At 44.2% G+C, this 17,697-nt stretch overlaps 1 protein-coding gene across 2 annotated transcripts in view; it reads left to right on the top strand.

Moving 5' to 3' along the window:
• p3h1 (prolyl 3-hydroxylase 1) overlaps positions 1–4,944 on the top strand; it is a 37,288-nt gene extending 32,344 nt beyond the window's left edge. For both annotated transcript variants that reach the window (XM_052039519.1, XM_052039518.1), the window contains exon 15: positions 1,068–4,944. In XM_052039519.1, coding sequence (XP_051895479.1) covers positions 1,068–1,409 — 342 coding nt within the window. In that variant the 3' untranslated portion in view covers positions 1,410–4,944. The remainder of the gene's footprint in view (positions 1–1,067) is intronic.
• Positions 4,945–17,697: the final 12,753 nt, after the last annotated feature.

The raw sequence follows: 17,697 nt of genomic DNA, 5'->3' as shown, positions 1-17,697 counted from the left end.
CCCCAGAACACTCTACGCAAAAGGTGCATTTCACTGTGTGTTTCGATGTACATGTGACTAATAAAGATATCTTATCTTATCTTGGCCCATATTGATATCTCAATCAATATCACTTGTTTCCTTTTTATGAATGCACCACTGTTTGTGGGAGCTCCATATTTTCTCATGATTAGAAGGAAGCCACTTGGCCCATCGAGTCTATGCCAGCTCACAGAACAATCCCATTCCTCTACTCATTTTCCCTGTAACGTATTCTCCCCATAATCCCATCAGTTCCACCACCCACCTACACTAGGGAGATTTTAGAGTGGCCAATTGACCCACCACCCTGCATGTCTTTGAGAGCACCTTGGGGAAACCCACGCGGTCACAGGGAGAACGTGCAAACTCCACACAGACAGCGCCGGAGGTCAGGATTGAACCAGGATCACTGGAGATGTGAGGCAGCAGCTCTGTTAGCCACTCCACAACATTAAAATGGTGGTTACACTTCAAAACCACTTCATTGGTCGTAAAGTGCTTCCGGGCAACCCATGGTCATGAAATTTCGAGGGAATTTAGGATAGTAAATTGAGGGCATGAAGTAGGACTGGTGGTTAATATCTAAGAAAACAGTAAGGTGTTTTCACGAAAAGCACGAGAAATACACAAGAAAGAGTAGAGTCCATTGGAAGCCAAAGACATAACCTGTGTGTTGAGGTTGAGCCAGGGTTCCTGATGAATGTGTTCCATTTTTCTCCTACAGAAGAGAAGAATGAATCTGATGTTATAATTAAGGAAGAAGTACGCAAAATATTGTCTGAGATAAGCATAGTAAAAGTAGTAATAAACTCCCCAGTGAGGTGACTGTAAGCTGTCCTGCCCATTGATTGAGTGTGGCTAAAGGATGGAGAGAGAGAGAAAGGGAGACTGAGATCAAGCTAACAGGGTTGGAGAGGCAGGTGAAGGCATTTGGAAAACGGTACTGACCGTACTATGGTGTTACAGAGATGTTGGGAGTCTTGCTCTTGGTATTTGCTCAATGTTCAATGTCCTAACTGCTCTCTGGCTCTCTCTGCACCCCCCAGGAGAGGATCGAGGCAGATGAGCTGGTGAAGATGTTGTTTGGGATGGAGGAGGAGCTGAGGCTGGATGAGGGCGACGTCAAGGAACCAGAGCCCGATGACCACCGGCCAACTGAGGCCTCGGCCCCTGAGCCCACCAGCAAGCCACACAGCCAGGACGAGGCAAAACCTGATGAGACTGTGCCAGGGGAGCAGACCAAGGCGGAAGGGCCAACGGCAGAAAGCAACGGAGTCCCTAAGCCCACAATAAAAACAACAGACTCCATTCAGGAGCCAGCGCCTGCTGTTTCAGATCAAAAGACCTCAGCTGCTCTGAATATGCCGTCTGCAAAGCAAGAACTGTAACACTATTTACAGCTACTTGCAACAGAGCTGCCTGGTTCACGCAGCCTCACATAAGGGCTGTTGGTTTTGCCGTTTAGTTGTTCCTGGTAACTGTTTTCCAATTTAGGAGCTCAAAACTGTGGAACTCCATTCCTCTCTTTGTACTTGTCCTCCTGTGGTCTGGTGGCTTTGATACCCCAAGCTTGGCATCTTATTCATCGTATTCCCTGATCTTCTCCCCTACCCTGTTGCCCCTGGTGATATCCAGCACCAGCGGCCAAGCCCCTCTACCAGGGTTGGCACAGTACACAGTGTTGCCCCGCACACGTTAGCCCTCGCGAAGGGCGCGATAGACACGTAGGTCGGAGCTGCCATCCATTTGCCCAACAGCAAAACCCCATGTCCACCTCAGCAGTCATTGGAGCGGTCCAGGCTACTGACACCCATTTCCATCTACACTGGTTCACACCCTTAACAAGACGCCAGTCCTTTGAAGTGAAGATAGAGTTTCTGTCAATACTTGTAGTCAATATCTTTAGAAGAGGGGTAATCTGCTGCTGTACATAGAACATGGAACACCACAGCACAGTACAGGCCCTTCAGCCCACAATGTTGTGCCAACATTTTATCCTGCTCTAATATCTAGCTAACTCTTCCCTCCCAAATAGCCCTCCATTTTTCTATCATTCATGTGGCTATCTAAGAGTCTCTTAAATGTCCCTAATGTATCTGCCCCCACAACCTCTGCAGGCAGTGCGTTCCACGCACCCACCACTCTCTGTGTAAAAAACTTACCCCTGACATCCCCCTTATATCTTCCTCCAATTCACCTTAAAATTATGCTCCCTTGTGTTGCTATTTTCACCCTGGGAAAAAGTCTCTGACTGTCCAATTGATCTATGCCTCTTATCATCTTGTACAGCTCTATCAGGTCACCTCTCATCCTCCTTAGCTCACTCAACCTATGCTCATAAGACAAGTACTGTCCCGCCTTTGTCTAGGACATTCCATGCTCACTGGTCAGTGTCTCTCAGCCACTTTTTTTGTCCATTTTCTTGTTCCATTGTTCCCCAACCTTTCACAGAAGCCTTCGATTCTTGCTGAAGATCTTGCTCCAGATTCCACCATCTGAGGTCTCCTGCATCTCTGACTTTGTTCCTTGTCTTCTTGGCATTCTGAAAGCCTCTGTAAGTATTACTGAGCTGTTATATTGCGGGGAGCTTCGAGACCCACCCCAGTCCTGCCTTTATCTGATATTTTTTCCACTGGGGGAGGGTCATCTTGGTGATCAAGCAGGACAGCCTTGGTAGCTCTGAACTCCTGCAAAACATGTGGCAACTGTAGCACAAACTGCGAGGGGAATTAGGGTCTCAGCTGGTCTTTATTATGCCCTGTCCAATGCAACTACTGATGCAGGCACAGTGAGGACAATGAAGGACAGAGTCTTTAAATGTTAGATGGCCTTTTATCTAAAATATTAACAGAAAATCCTGGAAATTGACAGCAAATCAGGCAGCTCTGTGTTTCCGAAACTTACTCCTTGTATTTCAGATTTTCAGCTTCTGTAGTGTTTTTGTATTTTTAAATAACAGTTTGTGTTGCCATGAATGGAGACTGCTTATCCTAGAGAGGCTATGTGCTGCAACATGCCAACATTTTTTATTGATGCAATGCCATCTATGTTTACATTCCCAGAAAATTCCTGCACTTGATCAATTGTGGCGATGTTACCCACATCCCAATCCTACCCTGCATAAATGCATGTGTACTCAGGCACATTGACAGAGCTGCACACACATTCTCTCTCTCTCTCTCTTTCTCACACACACACACACACACACACACAGAATCACACATGCACATTCTTACTCTTACGATAAATACTTACACTTAAAGGTTTTAAGATATCCATAGGTTGTGAACGTCATTATATAATTAAAATTTCTCTTTCCTCCTATATACGTACATGTTCACTTTCACACTCATATACAAAAACCTAAATCTATGTACACACTTATATGCACCAATACACATCCACAATTACACCCACTCCCACTTGCACAATCTTTTCCAGCAGGAATTGCTCAGTAGGAGTCAGGAAGGAGAACCGAGAATGAGGCCAACTTCCCTGGAGAGACTGGTTAACTGGGCAATCACCAGTGATTAACCATTACTTCCATCACTTGAGCCATTGGAAAATACATACCATGACACCAAGAGAGTCAAATATAAAACATTAACCCTACCTCCATCTATTTGTATAAATTCATTTCAACTACTGAGAAATCTTCTGAGGTCGAATTTACCCACCAATATAAAGGCAGCATTAAACTCAGCCTTTTCCGAACATCCATGCCAATATCATGCAATCAGGCCAACTGGTGGGCAAGGACTGTAATTCCAGAGAGGGCTGAGATGCCTGGCTTCTAACTGCCAGAATGGTTGGTGTTTTGGGGTTTCAGGAGCTGTATGTTAAACCTCTCTCCTACTCCAGGACATTTGCTAAGGAATGTGACAGACCCGTGTTCTGCAGACTTATAATGGGTTCTGCAGCCCAGGGTTATTTGCCTTGCTGATTGAAGCCCAACATTTACCTTATTAATTTAAGCCCAACACCCAGTGTTGATGTAGACACCCAGCCAGTGTGTGTCATGCCAGCGAATCCTGTTACTTTTGTTTTGCTTCACTTTGTTCGGACATGTTGGTCAGTGCTTGCTGTTGCTCATTGTCCACAAGCTCATCACCAGCCCTATATCTGACGGCGATCTACAATGATGTGTCTTTCCTCACACTCGTTTATATATTCCTCCAATAATAAGGCAGCAAAAGTATTATCCACAGTGGCACTGAGCCACAAATACTGGCAAATCTCTTTGTGTGGTTACTAGTTTGTGCTATGTGAGTTGATCTCTTTTTTTCAGTAGTTGGTCCCCTCCCTCAGTGTTTCTGTTCTGTGTGCCAGGAGTCCTCTAAAACAAGCAAACCGCAGTGGCTCATGAAGATTTTTTATTCCCTGGGGTCCAGGTGTTATGGAAAAATAAAGTAGGTCACCTGAGGTTATTGCTCTCGATCGCTATCCAGTACCTGGGCTTCATTTGGGAGGTTTCGGATGTGGAAGTCTAAGGCCTTCCACAGTTGAGGAGGGAAAGCTGGATATGATAATATATCAATTTCTTTTTTATGATAATATGTATTTTAAACTTAACCGATGAAGTTCCAAATAAAGTACAGTTTTGACAGAATGCCCCTTCTGCAAAACAATCAGACTTTGAAACCTTCAGTCACTGAGAACATACATCACACTCATTGTCTCAGGAGAATGCAGCTACAGGTATACATTTACTTGACCAGGTCTGCCTTGTTTCCCTTTGACGGGCCTGAAACTTGTTATTTATGCATTGTACTGTTTTACAACTACTGCGTTACAGATCAGTGCAAGCCTGACAGTAGTTTTGTCTAAATGCCCCAATGTGTTCAGGTGTGTAACTTGTCAATGTTTCTGTACTGAGCTCTTGTGGAGTTTTATTCACAAATAAATGAGACTTTTTTTGCCATGTTTCTCAGTGTGACTCGTACTGTTTTCCTTCTCAGGCAGTCCCTCGGGATGAGGGATGACTTGCCCCTATTCTGGTTTACTGGGTTCTGAGTTGCCTAATTATGTCACTGCAGGGACCGGAGCCTCCGCCACAGGTGAGGCAACAGGTGGGTAGTTTGTGAGGTGGTGTGCTCCTTCTTCGACTCACAGAGGGCTTCTGTGCTCCCAATGCATGGCCTCAAGATTCTCAATGCTATCCTGAATGATTGTTCCCCAGTTTGAGTAGTTATGGGCCAAGATTCCCAGGAGTCAGGAGAGATTCTGCATTTCTTTAAGGAAGCTTTGAGCACATCCTTGAATCTTGGACCTCTCATGTGCCAAAAGGTGAACTCTTGATCTCTCAGTCTACCTTGTCACTTTATTTGCCTACCTGCACTGCACTTTCTCTGTACTGTAACTATATTCTGCATTCTGTTTTTCCTTTTTACTACTCAATGTACTTTTCTATGGAATGATCCGTCTGGATGGCACGCAAACAAAAGCTTTTCTATGTATCTCAGTACATGTGACAATCATAAACCCAGTTCCAATTCCATAGGAAAGTTTCCATGTTCCCACAGCTCTGGGTAAAGCAGTTCCTACTGAATTCCTTACTGGATTATATTGGATTATATAGAAAAAAGCTTTTCACTGTATCTCTATACATGTGCCAATAATAAACCAATTCCAAGGGGGCACGGTAGTGTAGCAATTAGCGTGACGTTATTACAGCGCCAGCGATTGGGGTTCGATTCCCGTCGCTGTCTGTAAGGAGTTTGTACGTTCTCCCGTGTCTGCATGGGTTTCCGCCGGGTGCTCCGGTTTCCTCCCACATTGCAAAGATGTACGGGTAGGTTAATTTGGGTTTAAAATGGGCGGTGCGGACCTGTTGGGCCAGAAGAGCCTGTTACCACGCTGTAAATAAAAAAATTTAAAAAAAATTCCTTGTCCAATCTTCTCCCGTAATCTCTTCCCATTACAAAACTTGGAAAAGAGTGTCTGTTTCAGGAGTCTGGTGTCAGGCATAATGATGCTGACTGTGGGTAACCAGGGCCTCAATGCTGGGAACGTTGGCCGGGGAGAGGACAATGATTTTGGTTCAGCAATCCTTCAAATTAATATGGAGAATTCAGCAGTGACAGATTTTTCTAGTTTCTTGAGGTGCTTAATGTAAGTGGTTCAGGTCTTGGAGGTATAAGAGGGCAAGGATCACTGCTACTCATTAGACCATGAGTTTTGTGCCAGGTCTGAGGAATTGATCTCCAAAAAGAAGTTTCTCTCAATCAACCAAAGGTTTTCTTGGGGCATAGAAGGAGATGGTGAATTTCATTATTGGTGGCTGCATTGGTGAGAGGTGGTTTCCAAATTATGGGAGGTGGTTCCCAACGTATTGGAGGTGGTTCCCAACGTATGGGAGGTGGTTCCCAACATATGGGAGGCGGTTCCCAATGTATGGGAGGTGGTTCCCGACATATGGGAGGTGGTTCCCGACATATGGGAAGTGGTTCCCAACATAAGGAGGTGGTTCCCGACATTTGGGAGGTGGTTCCCAATGTATGGGAGGTGGTTCCCGACATTTGGGAGGTGGTTCCCAACGTATGGGAGGTAGTTCCCAACGTATGGGAGGTAGTTCCCAATGTATGGGAGGTAGTTCCCAACATAAGGAGGTGGTTCCCAATATATGGGAGGTGGTTCCCAACATATGGAGGTGGTTCCCAACATACAGGAGGTGGTTCCCAACGTATGGAGGTGGTTCCCAACATACAGGAGGTGGTTCCCAACGTATGGGAGGTGGTTCCCAACATATAGAGGTGGTTCCCAACGTATGGAGGTGGTTCCCAACATATGGGAGGTGGTTCCCAACGTATGGGAGGTGGTTCCCAACGTATGGAGGTGGTTCCCAATGTATGGAAGTGGTTCCCAACGTATGGAAGGTGGTTCCCAACATATGGGAGGTGGTTCCCAACATATGGGAGGTGGTCCACATTTTCCAAGCTCTCACCAGTGTTGCACAGGTTATTAGAGGGCTTTAGTCTGTGGACGTTGAGAGCAAGGCCCATTCTCCCAATTGCTTCATTGGAAGTTTGAACAATGGCCTGGAGTTTGGCCTCTGAGCCGCAGCGTTGGCATTGTCAATGAGCACAGAAATTGTCCACATACTGGAGTTCAGGCGACTTTGGTTCTGGAGTTCAGTCCCGATGGGTTGAACAGTTTCCCATTGGTTCTGAAGATTAGCAGCACTCCCATGAGAAGTTTGTTGGAGCTGAGTTATAACATTGTGGTGAGTAAGCCAGATGTGTTGGGACAAGGAACAGCCCTGTTTGACTCTGGTGTTCACTGAGATTGGCTCTGTTGTACACCTGTTTCCTTAGTATCGTGATTAGCATACTGTTGCAGAGTAAATGTACAAAACACTAGGCCACATTTCGATTATTGAGTGCCGTTCTAGTCGCCAAACTACAGCAAGGATGTGGAGGATTTAGAGAGGGTGCAAAGAGATCATCAGGATTGGAGTGTATTAGCAAAAAGGAGAGATTGGACAAACTTGGATTGTTTTCTCTGGAGTATCAGAGGGGGCGAATTGATGGAAGTATATAAAATTGTAAGAGGCATATCATCAAGAGAAGGAGTTAGTCTTCCCTACTCCTTCCTTGCCGATTACACCTTGCCAGAAGTTCATGTCCCTTCCCACCCTGGGGCTGATGTCATCCAGGAAGTTCAGTGTTAAACTGAGCCAGAGGATCACATGGTGTTGACTAGTTCTGCAGGGGGAGTCGCTGAGACACCAGACTAGCTCGTTCCTGAAGGCGAAGCTCATTCCGTGAAATTGATGTTCATCTTCCAGTTCACCCCTCCAGAAGTAGGTTCATCCATCGGTTGGACTCCACAACATTAGCAAAACATTACACAAAGAAGCATAATCTTACCTTAACTACCACTTTCTTTCACCCTGTCAGAGAAATTCCCTCTGTTCCACCCATCACCCTCCGCCACCTTCAGGACAATCTAGACAAATTTATAGAACAGTACAGCACAATACAGGCCCTTCAGCCCACAACTACCCTATCCACCTGTGAGGCAACTTTCAGGGTTCTATGGATATTGCTTCTCTCTTTTCCAGTTCCAGATGAAGGATCTTGTACGTAAAACCTGAACCATTTCTCTTTCCACAGGTGCTGCCTGACCCACTGGGTGTCTCCCGTATTTTAAGTTTTTAGTTAAGGTGTATCCATCATCTTTTTTCTTTAAACTGGCCATCACCTGCCCATTGTGTCTCCCTCAATGCAATGGTGTCAATGCCAAGACAGCTGAGTTCCCAAGCTATGAGAGTGAACTTGTTGTTGGGACGGTCCATGAGATTCTTGACATTGCCGGTCCCAAACTTCATATTATCGAGTGGACGAATGAAAAGCAAAAAACTGCAGATGCTGTAAATCTGAGATAAAGACAGAAAATGCTGGAAACACTCAGTGGGTCAGGCAGCATCTGTGGAAAGATAAGCAGTTGATGTTTCAGGTCTGGGACCTTTCGTTAGAACCTGAGGTGGCCAATGTCCCTTCAGCAATTAGCAACAAATAGAAGGACGGATGTCAGTGGGAGGGGTCCAGTTGGACTGGGAATTCTGGAGATGGGAGAAAGGGTCCACAGTTTGGGGTGCTGACTCCTGGCCACAGAAGTAGACATGGAGGCGGAGGCAGTAGAAGGGGAAGTCAACATCAGGTCAGGATGGGGATGGAGGGGGAATAAAGATAAAGCTTTTGCTGAGGGCTGGTCATTCAGGATCAGAGAAGAGATAGTGAAAACACAACAGGGGGTGGAACTGGGGAAAGAAATGGGGTCAGGAGAAAGGGCAGGGGGGAGAAAGGTTAGGAGGAGTATTGGAATCCAAGAGCTATTGAAGTTTGTGATCTTCAATGTCAAAAAGGAAGGGAAAAAAGTTGTCTGTGACAGCACCAAATGAGACAGAGAAGAAAGTGGAACTGCAGATCGCAACAGCTTTGAGATAGAGTGAGCCAGTGTTGTTGAAGACAGACATCAAGAGCATGCATGTGCCATGGGATGATGGGATGGCATAGAGCATGGATCTCAGGATGCAATAAGAACATAGGCTCAAGAAATGTTGGATAGTTGGTAATTGGTAATTGGTTTATTACTGTCACACGTACCGAGAGACAGTGAAAAATGTTGTTTTGCATGCCATCCATACAGATCATTTCAAAAGATTAATACATTGAAGTAGTACAAAGGGAAAAGCAATAAGAGAATATAGTGATAAAGTTATAGAAAAAATGTAGTGCAGTTAGACAATAAGGTGTAAGGGCCACAATGAGGTAGATTGAGAGAGCAAGAGTTCATCTTTATCATGCAAGAGGTACGTTCAAGTGTCTTATAACAGCGGGATAGAAGCTGTCCTCAATACAAGAGGGCATAGCTTTAAGGTAATGGGTGGGGAGTTATGTCAGAGGGAGGTTTTTCACCCAGAGAATGGTTGGTGCATGGAATGCGTTGCCTGGGCTGGTGGTGGAGGCTGATACGTTGGACAAGTTCAAGAGATTGTTAGATAAGCATATGGAGGAATTTAAGATAGAGGGATATGTGGGAGGAAGGGGTTAGATAGTCTTAGGAGTGGTTTGAAGGTCAGCACAACATGGTGGGCCGAAGGGCCTGTATTGTGCTGTATTGTTCTACGGTTTTCTATGGTTCTTAAGCCGTTCTTAGTGGTATGTGGTTGTAATCCAGAGTGATTCCAAATTGTGAAGGGTGGAATCTGAGCTGAAATCCCTGTGGGATGAGTTGCCGCCAAAGACATTTGCTAAGGAGAGAGATGTGGCTGTGGAAGTGAGTCTTGGTCTATGCCTAATCAAAGACTAGAAGGGAAAGAGGAACCACTGAGGGTGAACAAGGCAAAAAGGACAGGCAGAAGTCTCCTCAGAGAATCTCTGCACAGGCTGGACCAACCAGATGAACACACAAAGGTGCCGTGTCCCCACTTGTAAAGGAAGATGGAGTGTCAAAGTGTCTTGGCCAATATACCCTCTTTGATCTATATTATAGATTGTCTGATCGTGTTATCGTTTGCTGTTTGTGGGATTTTACTGCACACAAATTGTTTGCTGCACTGGCCCATGTTACAGCAGCAAATGTGAACCAGAGGTGGCACAAGGTAATATTTGAATGGGAATTCTTTCAAGCAATTATGTCAGGTGCTTGAACTAAATCCCTGCAATGCCTACTCAGACCACATGGTGGTGTCAGTGAATCAGAGGCCGCCTTCCGGACTGGAAGAGGAAGGCCCAGAAATCACTTGGCCTTGGGCATTGAGGATTGTGGGAATTACGCAGGCAACTAGCCAATGACTGTCTTGACCTTGAACAATTCTATAGCGCACAGAACCATAGGGACAAGTTGGTGAGGGTCAATACTTGGAGGGTCAGGCTAATGGTGGCTGGAGCAGAGGGTGAGCAATGGCTGCAACTGGCTGCTATTGATTGGCTGGGGTTGTGATGAAGACTTGGGTTTCAAGTACATTATGTGGTGGTGGGAAGGGGGCAGAATCAGGACTGGGTTGGGTGGGAAGGGAGATCCCTGCAGATGAAGCACAACTGGGTGTGTTTTAATCAAAGGGTGCCCAACTGTAACCAGTTCACTGCACAGAACACCACAGCGTAGAACCTGGTCTGGCCTGTCCGTCAGAGCTATTGGCAAAACACGTCTCCCATTGTTCCCAGGTGCCCTTCATCTACAAGCACAGGTGTGTGAATACATTTTGCAGAAGTGGTGTCCAGATGTGTGTCACGTGTGTGGGAGTGACACATGAATTACTGGAGCAGCATTGATCCAGGGACAGGAACATACACCCACCATGGCAGCAGGGAAAGTTAAATTCAAGGCAATTAAATAGATATGGAATTCACTGGTCCTGGTATTGGTTCCTGACAAATCACTGCATTGTTGTACAAACCTATCCTGTTCACTAATATGACTCAAGAAAGGAAATCTCTTCCTTGCTGCATCACAAGATGTCAACCATCTCTCTCACAGTTTCTGCATTTATTTGTCCACTCTTTCCTTCGTCTCTGTCTGCTTCCATGGTACTTTACACAACATCTGGCCACATTTCCTTTGCTCAGATCCTGGTGCTAACTCCTGGTTATGTTTCTGAACTCCCCAGGCACTTACTGTCTCCACTTGTCCCATTGACTCTCGTGGAGGTCAGTCTGCTTCCTTCTTACAAGAGATTCTGGAGAGGCAGATCCTCTCTGATCATTCCTAGACGTTCCCTACTCCAGTACGCATTGATCTTAAACAGAATACATCATCCCCAAGTGCCTTACTCTATTTCCTGTCCAGCAGTGTGGGTTTCTGGGTACAGTCTGCCACAATGGTTGGCAGTGCCACTTTCAATTCACCTTGCTTTCTCCCAGGGTTCCCAACACCTCCCTACGGTACTTTCTAAATGGACACCACTTTTCATTACCAGGACTTGTTCATGAGCTGCCCCATTCCATTAACTGAGTCCCTGCTACAGTACCCACACTCATTACTCATCATGCCCTGAGCATGTAGATTTGTCACGTCACCAACCATGTCACAGAAACCATTGAACATGTGTTCCTCAATGCCATTGTTAGCCTTGGTGCTATTCAGAGCACATGTCCAGGAGGGATGGGTGAGTGGATTTCCTTGCATCTGAGCAAGCTGTGTTCAGCAGTTCTCCACAACCCACTTGCTTTGTCTGAGGAGTTGTGCCCCAGATACAGAAAGAGGTCCATTGTTCCGAGACTCTTGCTGTTAATTAGATTGCAGTTGGTTGGATCCTCATCGTTGGTCTGGAAGAGGACGATGACATTGGTTTGCCTATTCCACCAATGGATTTGGAGGAACGTTAAAGTATTACTACCTTAGTGTCAGACATCTTAACAAAACATGAATGAGAGCAAAAGCTGTAATTCATTACATTCATGAATTACTGATATTGGCAAACTCCTTTGTAATGTTTTGGCTCAGAAGAGGAGTTTCCTTATAAACTAGTAAAAGATAAGATGAGATATCTTTATTAGTCACATGTATATCGAAACACACAGTGAAATGCATCTTTCTGCGTAGAGTGTTCTGGGGGCAGCCCGCAAGTGTCGCCACACTTCCGGCGCCAACATAGCATGCCCACAACTTCCTAAACCGTAGGGCTTTTTGGAATGTGGGAGGAAACCGGAGCACCCGGAGGAAACCCACACATGGGAAGAACGTACAAACTCCTTACAGACAGTGGTCAGAATTGAACCCAGATCGCTAGCGCTGTAATAGTGTTACACTAACCGCTACACTACCGTGTAACACAGTATTTTTAAAGACAAGGTCTAGATCTATGAAGGAGAGTATGAAATAGAAAAAAAGATCAGCTGGAATACTATTCATAAAATCAGCAATCAGCAAACACTAAGTATGGCCATTGGGAGCTGATTATACATAGAAAATCTTCTAACTGCTTGGTAAACCTGCAGATGAAAGGTCCCCTTACCAGTTACCATGGAGATGGGCTCAGCATGTGCTTACACTTACCCAAGGATTACATCGCACTCAGCAGGCCTCAGATTTCTTGAACATGGAATGCAGAACACAAGGGCGGGCTGTGCTTGGGACCTATGGTGTTTTAAAGGGACTACTTGATTGTTTGGAGCAGGTGCCTACAGTTTGCAGTTTCTGGTATTTATAATAAAGGAGATTAAATCTGCAACGGATTTAATCCGTTGAAGTAAACCCACAGGAAGCAGTTTGGAAGTGATGTAATTGTTTCACAGACTGCTTCTCTGAGTTCTGGTAACTCTTTCCCCCTCACTTTGCACTGAGTTTCTCTCTTCCAGTCAATATTTTTTTATATTCTCTCTTTGATGAAGAATTGTTCTATTTCATGTTTCACCTTCATAAAGTTTTCCTTTTTTCTGAAACTTCCTATCACTTTGTACCACCTCTTGTCCCCACCTTCTCAACTCCATTTCTTTTCATGATTTACTTTGTTATTTTAGTCATTTAATCATTAACCCTTTCCTTTCCTCTGCTGAATGTACTGGTGTACCGTGGAATATGGGCAACTTGGTCTCTCTCTGGGCATTTTGTACTTAAGGATATCTAGAAATGAAGTTAAAGAATGGACACACCATGCTCAATGTTCTATCACTTATATTTTAGGGTATTAACACTGATATACATAAAATGACAGTTCTTAAGATTTAATCTCGCCACCTCTCACAATCCCACTGCGTATTAACATTTGTTTTACCTCTAACTGTCCTCTGTTCTAGGGTCATTGACCTGAAGCAGTAACTGTGTTTTTCACTCTCCACAGATGCTGTCCGACCTACTAGGTACTTCCAATTCTTTCTGTTTCACTTTATGAAAGGCACGGATTGGATTTTGAACACGTGAGGAATGTAAGCCCAGAGTTATTTTATGTTTTGAGCTGGAAATGTTGATGTATGAGGCTATATTTCTGGTGCGTTTTCCTGCATTTTGATGAAAAACAAAAATATTTTATCTTGAGAGGAATGAAAATATCTTACATATAAATATGTAGGTCCTGTTAGGACTTCACAAAGCTTTGGAATGAGAAGCTGCTCAGGGAATGTAAATAAATCTTTTTCTCAATACAACTAAATGGGGACCAATTATTTTCATGGTGCACCTAAACTCATACACATTATCCTGTTAATTTTAAGAATAAACCTTTAGACGACTTGCAGCTACAGACAACGGCCGTGTTATGGAAGGGTTGAGTTCCTAGAAAACGGTCTCAATCACAATTTTCTGTAACGCGAGGCCACATCATCTCCACATTCGGCAAGAAACACGTTGAAATTTTGAGTTTTTTAATTTAATTTTTTCACATAAAATTCCGAGCGTGTGAATTTTATTCCCCATTGCAAACTGTTGAGTAGTGATTTGTGAATTCTGTAAGGGCGAATTTCCGTTATCCAAACAGCCATAACTCCGGGGTCACCTGTACTTATGTTTTAATTTTGATTCACAAGAAGAGAGGAGTTGATCTTTTATCAGTTCGGATCAGGTTAACAAGTGCCGCAGATTAAAGCAAATCACTGGGGTGATTAGAGGTTATCTTCAAACAACAGTCCAGAGACGCCACAAGAGAGTGATTCAGCTAACTAACAATTCCTGTTGTGAACATACGTCAGGTAAATATCACCTGTAACAAAATAAGAACTTTAACTCTCAGGTCTCAGAAAGTCCCAAAGTATTCACAACCAATTAAGAACTTGGCAAGTATAGGAGGGAGACAAGAAATTTGCACAATGCATCTAATCTGTTTTAAGTGTTGATAGGAAATAAATATTGGCCAGGACACAGGAGGTAACTCCCCTGTTCTTTTCTGAAGTAGGATCCATTCCTTCTACTTGCAAGAGCAGATGGTACCTCAGTTTGTCCAAACGAAGGCATTTCCAGTAGTGTAGCATGCCTAAATGTCAGCCCTGAGTATGTGCTCATGTTTCTAAGGTTGAACTCTAAAATTCTTTGAGAGCTTGTCTGGGTAGAGATTGTGGGATTTTTTTTCCTCCTGTTTGCAGAGTCTATGACTAGGAGGTCAGTGTCTAAGGGTAATGGGTTAGCCATTTAGGACTGAGTTGAGGAGAAGTTTCTTTTCCCATAGGGTTGTTAATCTTTGCAATTCTTCATTCAGAGGGCTGTGGATGCTCAGTCAATGTGTGTAAAGCCTGAGATTGATAGATTTCTATCTATGTGAATCAGGGGATACTCAGTGTGAATAGATTGAGAATGTGGATCTGAAGCGGAAGATCAACGACAATCTTTTGACAATCAAAAATTCGCAGGTGTTGGAAATCTGAAATAAAAATAGAAAATGTTGGAAATACTCAGCAGATCGGGCAACATCTGTGAAAACAGAAACAAAGTTCATGTTCAAGGTCGAAGACCTTGCATCGGAAGAATGTTTTGATTAACCTGAAATATTAGCTCTGTTTCTCTTTCCATGGGTGCTGCCTGATCTGCTGAGTGTTCCATTATTTTTTATGATCTTTTGAATAACAGTGCAGACTTAAGTGGGCAAATGGTCCACTGCTGTCCTGTAATGTTCTTACGTTCTAACCTGTAAACTTCTAACTGGGAGGCAATGAGTCTTCTCTGAGCTACATCTGGCATTATATCATGGTAACCGTGGTCTGCAAGCTGGAAATTGCCCACAATACAATCTCTGTGAGCAGTAGCTCCATTGCAAGGGCCAACCCATAGGACAAGTCTTCATACAGTCCATCAAAGATAATTGTCTATTTCTGCAGAAATAACATTAGTAAGTAAGACTTCAAAGATATGAAGATTAACACCATCAAAGCATGATTTATATCACATTAGTCCACTTCCTCATAGTGTTAACTGGACAACAATGGTCTTGAAGACCTACGTATTAATTTCTTGAATGGACAGGCTATACTTTACCAGGATATATCTCCCATTAATCAAATTGTGTTACAAGGCTCTGAGTTCAGTTTCTCTGACCTATTTAATACTTAGTGCAAAATGACAGGATTAGCTTTTAAACTATTCAGTTGTACCATGCACAACCCGGCCTCTCATTAGGATTACCACAAACAATCATAGTCAAGATGTCAACTGCAACACCAGTGAGTTTATTAAAGAATCCAACAGTCACAAGAGGCCAACACTCCATGCTCAGACTATTCCTGGTGAAATTGCTTGGGTTTGTGCTTCTTATTTTGAGAGACCAGGACACAGAACACTGCCAAAGTGTAAAACTTAAAAGGAATAAATGTAATTTATATAACACCCTATCAGAACATGCCAGCACTTTACAACCAAAGAACTATACTCAACGGTAAGTCAGTGAAGTCTCATAAACAAAGTCACAAAGTCTCGCAAATGGCCCACTCATTGGGCCGAAGGGCCTGTATCCATGCTGCATTGCTCCACGACTCTTACTCCATCTAAACAGCAAATTAGTAATTTGATGAACTGCTTCTGTTGGGGTTGACTGAGAGAAATGTGTTCTCATGATACCAGGAGGGTTACCTGTCAATGACGTGAACAGGATGTTGCATTTGACAACTTTTGGAGGGGCAGGCATTTTAAACCGATGCACATTATACAGGTGTGTACAAGGGGCAGAGGCATGTTTTACTGCTCCCCACTCTGTATGACTGTTAACCATGTTTTTTGGCAGATGATACCTTGAGTAGACAGACGTGGCTTTGGTTTGGGCAAGAGATGAAACAATGTCTGTGCTGAAGTACCAGCATAAAGGATAGACTCAGGTTGTGGAGTCAGTCTAAACACAAAACCTTTCAACTCCAATGTGACAGCCCCACCACCCAGCCTTCACAAACAATGGCCGAAGGATCATGGAGTCATACAGCAAAGGAACAGACCCTTTGGCCCACCATCTCATGCTGACCATCAAGTACCAGTACTTGCTTCATAGCCTACCACGGCTTGGAGATTCATTTGCTCGTCTAGATACTTCTTAAATGTTGTGCGAGTATCTGCCTCCACCAGTGTCTCAGGCAGTGTGTTCCAGATTGCAACCACCCTCTGGGTGAAAATACTTTACCTCAGATCCTCTCTGATCCTCTTACTCCTCACTATGAACCTATACCCTCTGGTTTTAGACATCTCCATTATGGGGAAAGATTTCTCACTATCCCTCCTCTCTATGCATCTCATAACGTTCTATTTCTCTATCAGGTCCCCCCTCCACTCCAAGGAAAACACACCCAGCTGATCCACCTTCTGAAACTTTCCATTCCATGTTGCATCCTGGTAAATCTCCTCTGCACCCTTTCCAGTGCAGTCACATCCTTCATAAAATTATAGAAACACAGGACGGTACAGCACAGGAACAGGCACTTAGGTCCATCATGTCTGCACCGCCTATGATGCCAAATTAAACTGTGGTCTGCAGACGGTTTTCATGTCTGTTCGTGACAGGTAAGAGATAGTGAAGGCAGGTGTGGGGGAGGGGAGCACAGATCCACCGGGGGATATTCGGTCTACCTATCACCACCCTGTGCTCACTCCGCCTCCCCTCTTGTGTCCACCTATCACTGCTCTGCTTTTCCCTCCTATATATTGGGCTTCCCCTTTTCCTATCTTCAGTCCTGAAGAAGGGTCCTGACCCGAAACATTGACTGCCTGCTCTTCTCCACGGATGCTGCCTGGCCTGCTGATTTCCTCCAGCATCATTGTGTTTTTCATCTAGATTCCAGTATCTCTAGTCCTTTGTTTCTACAATATTTGACCCATTCAATTCTCACTTTGTAGAGAGTGCTGGAAAGTTATTTCATTTGCTTAAAGGAAAATGATCATTTAGATGCACTCAAGCTACAGTCAAACAGAAATGTCACAACAATCTGCACAAGAGGGACAGTATTCTGTGCTGAAGCACTTTAACTGGTTCCAACAGCTGTTAAGCTGATGTGCACGCAAGTTTAGTGACCGTGCATGGGTCATTTTACCAAAACACTTAGACTTTACAGACGACATCAACCAATGAAAGCTGTGGACTCAACAGTTCATTATGTCAACTGAATGTTTCCCAGCCTGTAGGATTAAACAACTGAAGTACACAAAACCACAACTGATGTTAAATCCCAACAAAAATTCAGTTCAGGAGGAAACTGCCTTTCTCACATGTTCCTGGAGCTCCTGGTACTATCTGCTCCAGTGACCACAAAGTAGGCATGACTCAAGTCC

Source organism: Pristis pectinata, chromosome 26 (assembly GCF_009764475.1).
Source record: "Pristis pectinata isolate sPriPec2 chromosome 26, sPriPec2.1.pri, whole genome shotgun sequence".
NCBI lineage: Eukaryota > Metazoa > Chordata > Chondrichthyes > Rhinopristiformes > Pristidae > Pristis > Pristis pectinata.
This window is presented reverse-complemented; position numbering and strand designations above follow the sequence as displayed.